The sequence below is a fragment of the Lithobates pipiens genome, unplaced genomic scaffold, assembly GCF_037356315.1.
Source record: "Lithobates pipiens isolate NorthernLeopardFrog02 unplaced genomic scaffold, aLitPip1_a1.2 Scaffold_10, whole genome shotgun sequence".
Lineage (NCBI taxonomy): Eukaryota > Metazoa > Chordata > Amphibia > Anura > Ranidae > Lithobates > Lithobates pipiens.
Window position 1 is genome coordinate 116,605,466 of NW_027507686.1, and position 17,757 is coordinate 116,623,222.

Consider the following 17,757-nt stretch of genomic DNA (forward strand, 5'->3'; position numbering starts at 1 on the left):
CTTCCCTAACCCTCTATATTTTACCCCCCCTGCTCTTTTTTAGAACCTTTCACACCCCAGCATGGCTCACACTGTGATTTCTTGCCTGCAATTGAAATTCTGTTTATATAATGCAAACAAACTCAACATTGCCTCAAAGCGTGGGTAAATCTTTTTCCAAATGCACAAACGTCAGGTTAACATGCTTCTATTGCAGGAGACCCAATTCCACTCTGACTCCACCACTTCTTGATCCAACAGATACTTTAATAGATGGATTCACAGTACCAACCCAACACAAAAATCTAAGGGCATTTTTATTGCTTTCCATAAGTCACGCCCTATCGAATTACTTGATCATATGGCAGACTCGCAGGGATACGTTTTTGTTTAAATTTTCATGGGGGACTAAATTTACAATAGCCAACATATACCTGCCTAATACTAACCGAATTCCATCGGCCTTGCAGTACTTAAGGACCTTGGCGGGTTTCATGGAGGGCAAGCTCATACTCGGAGGAGAATTTAACGCTCCTCTAGATCCACTTCTGGACTCCGACTTCCCGTTCTTCTATATCTTATCCTAAGCTGCGGGCTCTGAAATCCATAATATGCATCTTATGGATATCTGGAGGATACTGTACCCCAAATCCCGATATTACACCCACTTCTCTCACGTTCACCAATCATACAGTTGCCTTGATTATTTTTTGATTGACCGTGGCTGCCTAGATTGGTCCTTGGAATATGAATTTGACCCTATGGTCTGGTCCAACTACTCTCCCATATACCTGACATTCTCAATCCGCTCCACCCCAGTGAAAGAGGACAAGGCGGCTAAACGACTCATTACTACAGACCCTGGATGTGACACGCGGATTTTGGAGACCATATCAAATTTTCTTGTGGATCGTGCTTCTGATGACACTTCACCACCCATTAAATGGGAGGCATTAAAGGTGGTTTTGCAGGGCAGCTTTATCCAAATGGGAGCTCGCCTGAAGAGAGAACGCTCAGCTGCGATAGATACTGCAGTACATCAGCTTAGGACATTGGAGACTACCCAAAAATGATCTCCAACGGTGGAAACGCTTATAGAAGTTTCTTCCGCCTGCACCCAGCTCCGAGAATTATATGAAGCGCCATCACCGGACGTTTGCGAACAATCCCTGTATAACAGACCTGCAGCAAGCCCTATCTACTCTCCCTTTACTACGGTGGAAGCCCAGGCCTTGTATATTCCAAAGACTGCATTACCTACTTTAGATAATGAAACAATAGAGGACCTTGAAGCATCAATCACGGAGAACAAAGTTGCTTGTGCTATGGCAGCTACCCCATCTGGTAAAAGCCCGGGGCCCTGAAGGCTTTATTTCAAAATTTTACAAACAATTTGACCCCCTTCTTACCCCCATCTTAACAAAAGTGTTTAACTCCCTCTCCAAGGGATCAGTGTTCCCTCCACAAACACTAGAAGCACATATCTCCCTCATGCCAAAGTCGGACAAAGATCCGACTCTGTGTGCAAACTGTCGGCCTATATCATTGATAGGAGTAGATCTTAAGGTGTTTGCTAAGGTACTGGCAAATAGAATGCAGCCACTGTTGCCCCGCCTAATACAATTGGACCAAGTTGGCTTTGCGAGTGGATGAGAGGCATGAGAAAGCACCCTGAAAACACTTCTCATCACTATTATTCCGAGACCCACAATATTCCATTGTGCCTCCTCACAGTCAACGCGGAGAAGGCCTTTAAACTGGCAATTCCTCCGCCTATCCCTGCAACAGATAGAATTGGGCCACAATATGATTTCCAGAATAATGTCCTTCTATTCTTCTCCCTCCGCTAGAATCAGACTAAATGGATCCCTATCTCCAAAGTTTACTATCCACAATGGAACACGACAGGGATGCCCCTTGTCCCCCCTCCTCTATGTCCTTGTCATGGAACATCTGGCCATCGCCCTTAGGAACAACCCAGCTATCCATGGTATTAACATAGGTCTTGTCCATACTAAGATTGCTCTCTTTGCGGATGACTTGCTAATGTTTGTGACCCAACCGCAAATATCTCTGCCCTCAATTATACAGAAGTCTCAGAGATATTGAGATGTAAGTAATTTCAAAGTTAACCATAGTAAGTCGTAAATCCTCAATATTTCACTTCCAAAGGAGGCCCTTCAACAACTCTTGCCTTCCTTCCCTTTCAAAATGAGTTCCACCTCTATTCGCTATCTACGAATCCACCTTCCAACAGACACATCTCAACTCTTTTCCAGTAATATTATCCTTGTGCTCCTCAGAACACAAGCAGATCTGTCTATTTACGCATCCAAAGGCTTTCTTGGTTGGGTAGGGTGAATGCTTTGAAAATGGATGTTCTTCCTCAATTCTCATACTTCTTTCAAACTATCCCTATATATATTCTCACCTCATTCTTTAAAAGACTCCATCAGATTTTCTCCAAATTTATATGGAAGGTGGACCGTCCCAGGATACGATATAATGCAATGATTCTCCTGAAGGCCCAGGGGGGAGCAAGGGTACCGGAAGCCTCCGTATACCATAAGGCAGCGGCATTCATACGTATCATAGATTTGTTTTATCACCCCTCGTCCAAACTCTGGGTTCAACTGGAGAGTCATCTGAGATCGATCTTTGCGCTTTGCCGTGGACACCTATGGCCCAGCGTAAAGACACGGTGCTCTCTACTGCTCTTACCCATCAGACATTTGTGGGACCATATAGTCTCAGCTAGTAAAATATCTAAACCACAGGGCCCTATGACTCCTCTCTTTGGGACCCCGGCTTTCCCTCCAGCTGTAAGTGGGAGGAGATTCGGACCCTGGAATAAGGAGAACCATAGATGCCTAGCTCAGGTCCTTCACGCGGAAACATCTCTAAGAACAGACACACCTCCTTGGACAGCTTTGAGGCACCCAACACTGTGGCTAAAGAGAAGCCAAGTTGTGTCCTACATACATACCTTTTCTTCCTTATCAGATATCTTATCTGAACTCATCGAATTTAGACAAACTGCTGTTACAACCCGACCCGCCGACGCACATGGTATCCCTACTTTACTACCTACTACTGAACATATCTACCCCTGACCTCCCACCATACATGCAGAAATGGGAAGTAGACTTACAACACTCTATTTCACCTGCTGATTGGCAAAAGTGCTTCATCCCGACGCATAAGATTTCCCTAGCAACTAAGACTCGAGGAAAAGGGTTTAAACTGTTGACAAGATGGTATAGATGCCCTGCGACTATACTACGCTTTAACCCTTCTTTGCCAGATAAGTGCTGGCAATGCCTGTCCTCTAGAGGGACAATGCTCCACATTTGATAGGCTTGTCCTCCTATTCAGAAGGTTTGGCAAAAGGTCTTTGACTTATACTACAGGCTGATGGCTACCTCAATTAAGCCCACACCAGATGTAGCCCTCCGATCTATGACCCCAGGACCCCTCAAGTTAATTAAAAAAGATATATTGCGTCACTTTCTGGCTGCAGCTAGAATGGTGATTCCCCGTCATTGGAGAACAGTGGCCGTACCTTCCCTGGGAGACTGGGCTATTGAAGTGGATCAGATAAACGATCTGGAGCATCTGTTGGTGCAGGAAACTGGGAAGGAGGAACAGTTCTCCATAACTTGGACCTCGTGGTCAATGTTTTGCTACTCTGAAGACTTTACTTTATAGGCTGCTGATGACCCGACCTCATCTGCCGATTAGCCATGCTGGAGTGAACTTTAACCTCTTTAACCTCCCTTATCTCTTCCTTTGATGTAACCCTTCTCTCTCCCTACTTACCGTACTCTCCTTCCCGCATTGAACAAAACACCCAAGCACATGAACTGAGGTCATACGTCCAATATAGATCCATGAACTAGATATTTACCCTAAGACAAGAAGGGATCCCTACAGCATACCATCCCAATTAGGTTGAACCACAATACATCATAGATCTGCATTCAATCAGAATGGAATTGTAGGTTGGAACCCGCCCACATGTTGTTATTCACTCTTTGTGGCATGTTATTATATTGCGATGCACCACTATTACACCAGGCATACTAAAGATAAGATGCCTCAGATTGTGCATAATCCATATAGGATTACCTCACTTCTGTATGTAAGATACTGTACATGTGTATAATATTTTGTAACTTGATTAATGCATTTGTTATTCCCTCACCGTTCAATAAAATAAGATTTAAAAATAAAGCTTCATTCCCTAGAAATTCTACATAAAGCCTCACAATCTACAGAAATACTAGCTAAAATATCGTCTACTAGGGCATCATTATTAGAGCTGTTGGAATCATCTCATAGTTCATATCAACATAGATGTGCCTTAAGTAGTTACAGCTATGGGAATAAATGTGGGAGACAGTTAACATGTAAATTGCAACCCCGTCCTCCCCAAACTTTTATTGCTAGCATTAGGAAGTTGTCAGGGGAAACTACCTCAGACCCACAATGTCTTCAACAAATATTCAGGGAATATTTTTCTGCTCTTCATAATCTGGTTCAACCATCCTTTCTGGAAGATACGGGATCTTATACTCATTCTATTGAAGACTATGTACAGGAAACTACTATTCTAACATTAGACGCTGACTATAGGAAATTATTGGACTACCCACTCTCAAGTGAGGAATTATTGGGAGTAATTTTGGATATTCCATCAGATAAGAGCCCTGGCCCAGATAAATTAACTCGAAAGTTTTAAAAAACGTTTAAAGAATATTTGTCCCCATTTATGCTCCAGGTAAAGCTTGTAAAGAAATGCCAGAATGGTTCCCCATGACTAAGTCACTCTTTGACGAAACAGACGTCATCGCTGTCTAGGACGGGTGTTTGCCAGCTGGCCGGCATTTCTTTACAAGCTTTTAATATTTCTACAAATGTAAGTGCAATATGTTTGCTTATAAAATAAACTGTGTTCTGTGGACTTACACTATGGTGAGTTTTCCTTTTTCATTGGGATCGTGATTGCTGCTTACTGGTCTGCCCTTTGAGTTTGGATCGTTTGGCTTGTCCTCATTTTAGCCACAGCTGATTCCTGCCAGGGATGTCTGGAGGTTGATTTGACGCCACAGATTTAATACTACAGGCCCTGTATCGCTTACCCTCTGGTAAGCACATACAGTATGTTGGGTGGTGGAGGTTAACAAGCACTGGTGTTTCTGTTTGCACAGAAGAATTTGATTAAGTCACCATTTTCACTTAATTTACTGGACTTTTGATATAATTACTTTATTTATTTTAGGATTTATTATTGTTATCACCTTTTTATCACGTATTACACGTTTATTTAATCACATGTTCATTCATGAGTATGATTTTATATTTATTATGGTGATTTTTTGGTGTCATTTATTGTCATATATTATTACATTACTTTAGCTTAACTTTATGCGCAGCTATATGTTTTGGTTATGGTGTTTGTAGATATCTTACAAATTTGAGCTGCAGCTATATTTTTAGTGATTTATTTATTTAGTTTTTAGCGCGGTATCTAACCCTTTTTTTTCTATCTTCACAACTTTAGGCATGAGCTTGGCCTTTCTCACATTTGGGTTTGGGCAAGGTCCATACTTCCTGTCATTATCGGCCCTCTTCAAGATGTCTACCATCTCCACCATCTCTACAAAGGACATATTTGAGGCCTTCAATCTCCTCCGGATTGGGACGTTCGTGGCTCCAGGCTTTTCATCGTTGCTGCTCTCCTCTGCATGCACTTGCTCTTTGTCCACCATGTGCTCTCCCACTGCGCCGAAAGAGAAGGGGTGGGGAATAGACTAGAAAGGACGTCGGGGGCGGGTGGAGTTTCATGCATGCACAGTGTATATAAAGCAGAACAGACGTGCGTCATACATACTAAACTGTGAGCGTAGGACAAAATAACGGAAGCGACGATCGTCATAAAGAAGGTACAATTTTAAGTTGGTGCATCAGTGGCCTATACTGCTTATAGATTGAGGCCTATATCGGGTCAAGAGTAGGAGAATTTCGCATGACATTAGGGTTTTTCTTGTGTTGTGTCTTATAGAGAAAATTGATCTATTCAATGATGAGGACTTTATACCCATATTCATTGATATGTGCAGGGAGGTGCCCTGTCTGTGGCAGGTAAACCACCCCTTTTAAAACAATAAACCAAAGAGGAAGGCAGCGCTGGATCAATTGCTGGAATTTGTGAAGCCAGTGATCCCCATGGCAGACATCCCCTATTTGAAGGCCCTAATTGGTGGCATGAGGAGCACTTATAATAGGGAGCACAAGAAAGTCCAGGATTCCCAGAGATCAGGAGCTGCAGCAGATGACATTTATGTACCCAGGCTGTGGTACTATAACAGACTGCATTTTCTGGCAGGCCAGACTGAACCCAGGCCAGCACTTTCCAGTCTTCCTTCAAGGGTTCCTTCAAGGCTTCCTTCCCCCCCCCCCCCCCCCCCAGCTGAGGCTTACAACGACCAACCTGGGCCTTCCAGGCAGCAACATGTGGAGGAGCCCAGCTTGAGTCAGGTATAGCATTCTTAAAAATATTAAAATCAAATTAAATGATGTTAAATATATATTTGTTGTGATAACTCATTTCTGATTTCCCAAAGTATTTTACATATCTACATATCAATAGACAGTAGTAGTCACAAATGATTGGGACAAGAATGAAAAATTCTGGAGTCAGAATGATAGTCTTTTCTATTTATTAACATTCAATTTGCAACAGTCGTGAGCTGAAAATTATGTGTGATTGATGAATCAAAAACAAAAACGATGTCACTTTTTCTATACACAGGAAAGCCTCAGCCAGGCCAAGGAAAGTAGCGACCAAGAGGTGGCTGGGCCCAGTAGCCTGCCCAAATCCCAGGTCCCTCCCCTTGGCCTTCCACAAAAAAGTGCCAGGAAGAGGCGTAACCTGGAGGAGGCAGCACTTGGCCTATTTCTGAAGGCTACTGTGGCCTTCAGAACCCCCCCCCCCCCCCCCCAATGTTCAAGAGGACTATGCCTACATGACAGCCTGCAAAATGCTGGAAATGGAGGAGGACCAACACCTCTTATGTGAGGAAGTTATGTTACAAGCCCTAAATAAGTGGTTTAGGGGTGAACTCACTAGCCAAAGCCATGTGTGTGAGTTGAACCATGGTCCTCCTCTTCCTCCTCCAGGTCCTCCTCCACCTACTGCCACAACTCCAACACCAGTGCCACAGCCTGGAAGGAAGCATGTAAGGAAGACAAGAGAGTGATGGTATGGGTTCAGTCTGGTCTGGAAAAATATGCAGGCTGTTGTATGACCACAGCCTGGGGGCAGATATATCATCTGCTGCTGTTCCTGATATCTTGTAATCCTGGAATGGATTGTGCTCACTATTATAAGGATTCCTCAGGCCACCAATTTTGACTGTAAAGTAATTGATGTGTGCCCTGGGGTACAAAGGCTTCACAAACTTCACCAGTTTCTCCAGCATTGCCTTCCTCTTTATTTTGTTATGACCAAGAATAAATGGCTATTTATTTTTCACAAATACTTGGCTATGTGTTTTAGTTCAAAAAGCACAGTTTGCTTGTGAGTGGGCAAGTACATTTCAAAAATACAAAGTCAAATTAAACAAGGGATACCAACCAACCTCCTTGAGGTAAAAAAAATACAAGATAATAGTGGTGTTGTGATAACGTGACACACAAAACCAGAAAGAACATTATGGAGAGCACTAGAAAAAAAATGCAGATCTTGATAAAAAATAAAATAAAATAAAAAATAAATAAAAAATAAACATTATTATGCAGATCTGACGAAAAACAAAAGTAATATTATTCATGAGATCACGAGAAATCAGTTTCTGAGAACTCTGTGTGAATATGAGCAGCAAAACAACTTCATTCTTCTAACATTCTAAAGAAGAGGCGAATGTGCTGCATTAAAGTATTTAAAAAATTGCAGAATGACCAATGTGCTATGTCCATTGCGAGCGGTTGTTTTACCAGACCAAGCGCTTCCATCTCGTAATTTATTCTGAGCATGAGTAGCACTTTGTGCGGCGGAATTGTGTACACATGATCAGAATTTACGCTTAAGGATTTTGTCATCTGAAAATTTGAGAACCAGATCTCAAATTTTGTGCAACGGAAGTTCTGATGGAAACTGTCCGATTGAGCCTACACACGGTTGGAATTTCCAACAAAGGCTCCCATCAAACATTTTCCGTCGGAATGTCCAATTGTGTGTGCGAGGCATACTGTAAGTAGCTATGTCTACTCATGGGTACAATGCTAGATGCCTGACTTCATCCTGCAAAAGTTCAATTAAAATGTCCAACATAGTGCTAAAGAACATAATTAGAAGCCCTATGACGGTGCAATATAGACCATCAACTTATGACCAAAAAGGTTTAAGGGGGTGTAAAAAATGACATCTGCCACTGTTGGAGGTCCCATCAAAATGTTGCTATGGAGCCCTGAGATTTCTAGTCATGCACTTGGTTTCTGTGAAGCAGTTTAAAATAAAACCCACTTTTATTATATTTTTTTCATAAAGCTTTACTGAATGGAAATAAAAAATAGAGGGGCCAAGAGTTTAAAGTTAATCAAGATAACTTCAAAACCTTGCACGTTTACCCTAGGTTCACACCTTTTGTGTTTTTTAGTGCATTTTGCAGTTTACAGAAATGCACTACAGTCCATTTAAAATGGTTTTCAGTGGTACAGGTTCACATCTATGCGTTTTTTGTCCGGTGCGTTTTTATAAAGGTTAGAAAGGACTTTTTTCTATGTTTTACGTGTAATAGACTTCAATGAAATCGCACCAGAAAAGCAAGTGTTGTATTTGTGATGCAATATTTGATGTGCTTTGTGTTTTTTATTTTTCTGTTTAAACACTGTATATAGCTGGTTACTGAGGGGGACGGGAAGCCACTGACAGCTGAATGTAAAAAAAAGAAATTGCCAGAAAAAAAAACATTGTGGGTCCCCCCCTAGGTACATACCAGGCCCTTTGGGTCTAGTATGGATTCGGAGGGGGTTCCCTCACACCAAAATTGTAAAAAAGATGGCGCAAGGTCGCCCCCAAAATCCATACCAGACCCTTATCCAAGCATGCAGCAAGTTCCCCCCCTCCTGGACCTTACCAGGCCACATTCTCCCAACATGAGGGGATGGGTGCTTTGGGGTGGGGGAGAAAAGCACCTTACCCCCATTTTGATGGGGACAAGGGCCTCTCTCAAACAACTCTGGGCTGTGGTTGTGAAGGACTTCGGGCGGAGGCTTATTGTAATCGGGATACCCATTCGCCCGAAAAAGCTGTGAAATGTGCAAAAAAAACAAGAACCGGCTTTTGACAAGTCCTTTATTAAAAAAGAAGCCCTGATCTGTCTTCTCCACGATCTGTCTTCGTCCTTGCCGCTAAACCCACTTTACAAAAAAAGACCGCTCGTCTTCTAAGGCTGACTTCCTCCACTGTGTTGCCGCCCGCTGTCTGGCAGCTCTTATATAGCCATAGGGCATGGCCATCCAGTGACATCACCAGGAGAGCCCGTCCCATGTGAGAGAGAAGAAGACAGCATGGGGAGAAGACAGCTCAGAGAGAGCACAGCTCGTGAAGAATGCAGCTCAGGGCTTCTTTTTTAACCACTTCAATACCAATAATCATTTTGTTCCCACAAATAGAGCTTTCTTTTGGTGGTATTTGATCACCTCTGTGATTTTTACTTTTTGCGCAACAAATAAAAAAAGACTGAACATTTAGAAAAAAATAAATTTGTTTTTTCTTTGTTTCTGTTAATTTTTTTTTGTAAATAAGTACGTTTTCTTCTTCAATGACAGGCACTGATATGGCTGCACCTATGGGCACCAATTAGGTGGCACTGATGATGGGCACTGATATGCGGAACTGATGGGCACTCATAGGCGGCACTGATGGGTGGCACAGTTGGGCACTGATAGGTGGGCACTGATGACACTGATGGGTGGCATTGCTGTCCATCACTATTTTTTAACTGGACCATAATGTTGCCAGTCAGTGCCCATTTGTGGGCACTGATTGCCATGTATTGTGCGATTTTTTTTTCATATGTGGATTGCCATGGTATACATACCTGGCTATCCACATGTTGCCCCCTTTCCTGGTGGTCCTGGGCGGCTTGATGGTGGTCCTGGGTGGGCATCTGTAGGGGGCTGTGCTGATAAACAATCAGCGCAGACACCTCCTGTCAGGAGAGCCGGTAATTGGCTCTCCTCTACTCTAGTCTGTCAGACATGAGTGAGGAAAAGCCAATCACCGGCTCTTCCTGTTTACACTGTGATCAACCATGATCAACAGAGGCTCTTTACCGAGATCGGTGTAGTGGTGTGTCAGACTAACACACCGCACCACCGATCGCCGTGATGCACGCTCCCACAAGCGTGCAGCGGCTGTTATCCTGAAGGAAGTCATATGATGCCCAATCAGGATAATTGAACCACAGCCTGCCCGTCATTCTGCTATAGGCTGGGCGGGAAGTGGCTACTAAAGGACTTGTCAAAAACCAGCTCTTGTTTTTTTTTAACATTTCACTGCTTTTCCAGGTGAATGGGTAGGGGTAAAATTTACCCGATACCCATTCACATAGGGGGCCAGGATCTAGGGGCCCCCTTGTTAATGGGTGCTTTCAGACTATGATAAGCCCCCTGCCGGCAGACCGCGACAACCACAGCCCAGGCTTTTTGGGAAGAGGCCCTTGTCCCCATCAACATGTTGAAGGCATGTGGCCTGGTATGGTTCAGTAGGAGGGCGCTCGCTCATCCCCTCCCTTTTCTGACCTGCTGGGCTCCATGCTCGGATAAGGGTTTTGTATAGATTTTGGGGAGGGCCCTATGCCATTTAAAAAGAAAAATTGGCATGGGGGTCCCTTCTGAATCCATACTGGACCTGGACCTGAAGGGCCTGGTATGTACCTGGGGGGAATCCATGTCTTTTTTGGTGATTTTTTTTTCTGCCGGCAAATTATTTTTTTACATTCAGCTGTCATCGGGGAACCCCCACTGACAGCTGATGACTCATTGATGGTTAAGAACGGGGCTGCCAGCTTCCCGGCTCCTTCCTTAGCAACCAGCAATTTACAGTGTGTCTAAAGAGGAACGCAGCGGCATAGATGTGAACCTAGCCTCAGAGGTACCAGGAAATCGGCTGTGGCTGTATCAAATTTTTTTACAGCCTCTGCAGAAAGCTTACAAGTTTGCCACACCTGAGTCTATTTGGGTAGCCCCTGCTTTTCTGATATTTAACAAGCAAATCCCAAAAATCTATCCCTTTTTTCCAGCTATTAAAGCAAGAAATGTATGTTTCCTGGTGCATCATGGAAGCATACATATGGGTTGTGACTTCGCCCCCACAACCTGATAGGACTGGTTAACTATAAATCAAAGACAGACCCGGCTCAAAGCATTCTCCTCTTTTTCCTCACTTGATCAGGACTGAAATCGCGAGGTATCCATAACTTTGTCGCCCCAGCCAGGTTCAGCCTCTACTGTGTGGAAGTCCTTCCTGTACAGCCTCTAAATGAGCTATATGGTTGGAGCCCCATTCTGGTGGTCTGGGGGGCATATTTCAACCTCTCCTGCTGGAAGTCCTTCCTGTACAGCCTCTAAATGAGCTATGTGGTTGGAGCCCCATTCTGGTGGTGCAGGCTTTTCAAAGAAAGCTTTAAACAAGCTTTGACGTAAGTGACAACGTTTCCTTTTTTCTTTCCATATGCTTCTTTTATCTGTGTTATGGGAGTTTGCAATTCCCAAGATGGCTGTAAAAGTGCAAGTACACTTTGAGCATGAGAGGCAGGAAGTGATGTTGCCTCTTGAAGTTAAAAGAGCCTACTCTTCAGGGCCTTCCTGTTTTGGCGGTCTTAGGAGTACATTTAACTAGGACAGTGCCAGCTCTGTGGACAGCTCAGTGCTGAGTGTCTCCTAAGGTTATTTGCAAGTCAGCAATATGATCCTCCCAGTACACCTTCATTACACTTATATGGTGAACCCGGTTCGCAACAGTAAAATTTGGAAAATTCATGGTGCATACTTGCGCTACTGATTACAAAAATTTTCTTGCACCCTCCCGCATGTCGAGTTAGTCCCCATATGTATGCTGCTATGATGCACTAGGAAAACTAAAAATTGTATACTCACCTTTCTAGAATTTTCCTTTCCTGGTGCATCTTCATGGCAGCATAGAGATGCCCACCCAAATGGTGAGAGTTACAGAGACAGCCGGGTCTGTCTTTGATTTATAGTTAACCAGTCCTATCAGGTTGTGGGGGCGGAGTCACAACCCATATGTATGCTGCCATGAAGATGCACCAGGAAAGGAAAATTATGGAAAGGTGAGTATACAATTTTCAGTTTTCCAGTTTTCTATTTATCCTTGGTTGAATGTAACAGGATGAATGTAACAACTTGAGAACAAAATATCAATGACTTATGAATGCTGCATGAAACACAAGTTGCATTTCCAAGATCTCAAAATTAGTTTACACTTACTGATTTTGATCTATCTCATCGAATGCACAGAGGTAAGGGAAATTACTGCGAACAGCTTGAAATTCTTCCTGCGAGATGTGACCATCACCATCTTCATCAAAAAGCCTAAACACAGACTGTAAACAAATGAATACATTGTTTATGCGCCAAGAGTCAGCGTCTGTAAGTTTGTTTTGTTTTTTAACACAAAAGACAGTAAATATCACACATACTGTATAGCTAACTGAGTTCAATAAATTATTTAGTGACACAGCTATTAAACCCATCTGAACAAGCTAAATCACAGCTACACAGCTACATTTTAAAGTGATTGTAAAGTCTATTTTTTTTTCCTGTAAAAATAACAAATGTGTTATACTTACCTGCTCTGTTGTAGTGGATTTGAACAGAGAAGCCCAGATCCTCCTCTTCTTGGTTCCCCTTTCTGTGATCCTGGTCTCTCCCTCCTGTTCAGTGGCCCACAGCAAGCAGCTTGCTATGGGGCATCCTGAGCCGGGTCACAGCTCCCCGTGTCCATTCCAGCTTTGTAAAAGTTATAACAACAAATATTGTCCATCATACCAAGCTTATCCACAAGCAGCTTGTTTAGGGGGACCCAGCTTTCCCTCCGGGTTTTGCTGGTCTCTCTGATTTTGTCTGGTGGGCAGATTTAAAAGTTCTTCTTCTAGACTAGTAAAGAACTCAGAGTTTTTCTCTTTTTCATCCCTCCAATCCACATACCTTATTCCAAACAAGGAATTATTTCATTACTTACAAACAAGGCTTTTTTTCTCAGAGAGAAGGTGCAGGAACCTCCCCTTTCAAGTCACCCCTTGACTCCGCCCCTACCCACCTCCAAGCACCGTTCCATGGGTCCAACCCTTACCCACCTCCCAGTACTGCCCCTTTAAGAGAATACAGAACCAAGTATTTCATATGGAGTTTGATAACGATAACAAGAAAGGCAATAAAATAGATCTAGCAACAATAGACAGTCCAGCGACAATAGACCCCCTCCAGCAACAATGCCTACCCAACAGCCAGCATCAATTGACCCTTCAGCAGCCAGTAACACATAGACCCCTTCCTCAACAGTAGATCCCACCCAGCAACGATTGACCCCCTGCAACATAAGACCCACCCCCAGCAACAATAGATCCCCCATCAGCAACAATAGATTCCCCAGCAGACAGCATCAATAGACCCTCCAGAAGCCAGCTACAAAGACCCCCTCCCTCAACAGTAGATTCCTCCCAGCAATGATTGACCCCCCCCCCCCCCCCCCTGCAACATAAAATCCACACCCAGCAACAATATATCCCCCACGAGCAACAGAAGTCCTCCCCTCCAGCAGCAATAGATTCATCAACAGTCAGCTTCAATAGACTCTCCAGCACCCCTTGCCATTTAGTTCTGGAAATGTTGGAACTGCATTCCCTCAAGTTCCTGCTGAAAAAAGCCCTGCTTACAAATCAAACATTTCTACAAATCTCAGTTTAAAATCAACACATAGTCTAACCCATCTATGTATGAACATATCTGCTTGAAAATACAACCATAACAACTGATCACGGGGTAAGTGAGTGGGCGAATCAAATTCAAAAACAAAACCAGGAGAAACATTCATACAACAATAAGAGGAGTATACACAAAAGCTAGGAGCCTAGCTAACAAACTAGTGGATCTGGAGCTGCTATAACACGAGGAGGCTTTAGACTTTGTGGGAATAACTGAAACTTGGTTTGACAGCTCACACGATTGGCTAGCCAACATACAGGGGTATTCCTTGTATCAAAAGGATAGGGAAGGTAGAAGAGGGGGGAGGGCTGTGTTTATATGTCAATAATGATGTAAGGGTAGTAGAGAGGAGCGACATTATGTATGGGACTGGGGAGAGGTGGAATCAGTATGGAGAGAACATCAAAGAGAGAGGAGGTGAGCGGGAAATTAATAGTGGGGTATGCTGTAGGCCACCCAACATGAAGCAGGAGGAGTAGCTGGAATTACTAACTTAGTTCCAAATGGCAGGAAGACAGGGTAATGTAATCATAACTGGAGACTTCAATTATCCCAATATCGACTGGGCAAGGGAACAGCTCATTTATTGAAGGCCCGTCACTTCATGAATGTTTTACAGGATAACTTCATTTTCCAAATGGTGGATTCCCCAACTAGAAAGAATGCCCTGTTAGATCTATTAACCACCTGAGATCTGCGCTATAGTCAAATGACGGCTACATTGTGGATCTCGATTGCCGGGACTACGTCTATTGACGTTGTCCCCTTTAATGGTTCCCCGCGCGCTCCCGGGAGCGCGCATCGGGGAAAATCTGTGTTGGCCATGTCCCCTGGACACAGCCAATCACAGATCGCTGTAAACGGCCAATCACAGCGGCCGTTTACAGCGCGATCGCCGCCTCCAATGGGTGATGATCTCAAATGTAAAAAAATGAGATCATCTCCCATTGCTGAATCTGTCTCCTCACACAGAGACAGCGTGTGAGGAGAGAGATTCTGTGAGTTACTTTTAACAGTGCCAAATAGTGATATTAGTGTATTAGTGCCATCTGTGCCCGTCAGTGCCCACCTGTACCCCACCAGTGCCCATCTGTACCCCGCCAGTGCCCATCTGTACCCCGCCAGTGCCCACCTGTGCCCACCTGTGCCATCTGTGCACCATCTGTACACCGTCATTGCCCATCTGTGCACCGCCAGTGCCCGCCAGTGCTCATCTGTGCACCGGCAGTGCCAATCGGTGCCCATCTGTACCAATCGGTGCCCATCTGTACCATCTGTGCCACCTCAGCAGTGCCCATCTGTGCCGCATCAGCAGTGCCCATCTGTGCCACCTCAGTGCCCATCTGTGCCGCCTCAGCAGTGCCCATATGCCGCCTCATCAGTGCACATCTGTGCAATAAATCTGCACTTCTGTGCAATAAATCAGTGCACATCTGTGCCGACCCATCAGTGCCCATCTGTGTCACCTCAGCAGTGCCCATCTGTGCCACCTCAGCAGTGCCCATCTGTGCCACCTCAGCAGTGCCCATCTGTGCCACCTCAGCAGTGCCCATCTGTGCCGCCTCAGCAGTGCCCATCTGTGCCCATCTGCCACCTCATCAGTGCACATCTGTGCAATAAATCTGCACATCTGTGCAATAAATCAGTGCACATCTGTGCCGACCCATCAGTGCCCATTTGTGCTCCCTCAACAGCGCCCATCTGTGCCACCTCAACAGTGCACATTTGTACAATCAGTGCACATCTGTGCCGACTCATCAGTGCCCATCTGTGCCACCTCATCAGTGTCCATCTGTGCCACCTCATCAGTGCCCATCTGTGCCACCTCTGTGCTGCTTCAACAGTACACATTTGTGCCACCTCATCCGTGCACATCTGTGCGATCAGTGCCCATCTGTGCTGCCTCATCAGTGCACATCTGTGCCATCAATCATTGCACATCAGTGCCACCTCATCAGTGCCCATCAGTGCAGGCTTAGCACACACCTGTGCAGTCTCAACACCAGCAACCATGTCTAAAAGAGTCTTTTCCGCCGAGGAGGCGTACCAAATTCTTTCCACGGCTGACGAGAGCAACGGGAGCTCTCTTCTTCAGATTCTCTTTCAGATTCGGATTCTGAAGCCAACATAAATTATGAGCCAGTCCTCAATAGTGAAACACTGACTGAATCCGAGGAGGAAGATATCCGGCCCATCAAATGATGGAGTTCTAGTGATTCAGTGCCGTCCACCAGCACCGAAGTGCCGTCCACTAGCACCGAAGTGCCTTCCACCAGCACCGCAGTGCCTCGGCAAGAAAGGCCAAGTACCACTGGGGTGTCATCTCAGTCCCAAAGGGTTAGGAGCCATGCCGGCCTTCCCTATGCCCTTCAGAACCCCTTGTGGCTTCCTCCTAATTCAGGAGAGGCCAATGTTCCCCCTTTCACTGCCCAGCCAGGAGTCCAGGTGGACACGGAGAATTTTACCCCAATAGATTTTTTTTATTAAATTTTTACGGAGGATATGTTGGCGTCAATTGTGGCCCAGTGCAACCTGTATGCTCAACAATTTATTTTGAAAAATCCGACATCTTATTATGCCCGTCCCTACGAATGGAGAGACCCAACGGTGGAGGAGTTCAAGGTTTTTTTAGGCCTCACATTTAACATGGGACTCAACAAAAAAAATCAATTGCATACCTATTGGTCAACCCTCCCCCTCCACCACACACCGATCTTCTCCGCGGTAATGCCCAGAACCAGGTATCTGATGATCATGAGGTTCTTACATTTCAGCGACAATACCCAGTGCCTTCCACGAAATGACCCAAATTACGACAGGCTTTACAAAATTCACCCAATATTTCATTATTTTTCACAAACATTCCCCAAATTGTTTACCCCGGACCAACACATATGTGTGGATGAGTCCCTTATTAAATTTAACGGTAGGCTTAAAATGAAGCAATTTATGGGGTAAAGGTCTACAAATTATGCGACTGAGCCACAGGGTACACATATTCCTTCATAGTGTACGAAGGGAAGCACAGCAAGCTGCAGCCCCCTAATTGTCCGGACTACTTGGGATCCAGCGGGAAAGTTGTTTGGGACCTCATATACCCCCTACTGGATAAAGGTTACCACCTGTATGTAGACAACTTCTACACATCTCTGCCCCTGTTCCACAACCTTCACCGGAAGAAGACGCCAGCATGTGGCACCGTAAAAAGGAATCAGAAGGGCTTTCCTCAAAGTCTTGTGAATAAGAAGCTGCGAAAAGGAGAAACCGCAAGTCTTCGAAACAAGGAGATTCTGGCAGTGAAGTGGAGGGAAAGAAGGCATGTATATATGTTGTCTTCTATCCACAATGATACGTTTGTGGAAATCCCCAGAAGGAATGGCCCCGTAAAAAAACCAAAATGCATTTATGAACATAATTTGTTCATGGGGGGAGTTGACTTCAACGACCAAATGATGAAACCATACCTTGCCACAAGACGGACATACCGTTGGTACAAAAAAGTAGCAATTTATTTTTTTCAATTGGCCATTTACAATTCCTATGTCATTTACCGCAACTCCACCCAAAACCCCAAACGCTTCTTTGGCTACCAGGAGGACGTTTTCACTGCCCTTATTCTTCCCGAACGGCCCGCCAGAAAATATCCGATCAGATGTTATTAGTCGACTCTCCGAGCGCCACTTTCCCGATAAAATCCCTCCCAAACCAACAGGCCAAAGACGTCAAAAAAGATGTAAGGTGTGTACCAGAGCAGGAGTCAGAAGA

At 44.5% G+C, this 17,757-nt stretch overlaps 1 protein-coding gene across 1 annotated transcript in view; it reads right to left on the minus strand.

Moving 5' to 3' along the window:
• Nucleotides 1-17,757, minus strand: part of RASGRP2 (RAS guanyl releasing protein 2) — a 1,719,722-nt gene that overhangs the window by 447,789 nt on the left and 1,254,176 nt on the right. Inside the window, exon 12 of the mRNA XM_077457736.1 lies at nucleotides 12,496-12,611. Coding sequence (XP_077313862.1) covers nucleotides 12,496-12,611 — 116 coding nt within the window. The remainder of the gene's footprint in view (nucleotides 1-12,495; nucleotides 12,612-17,757) is intronic.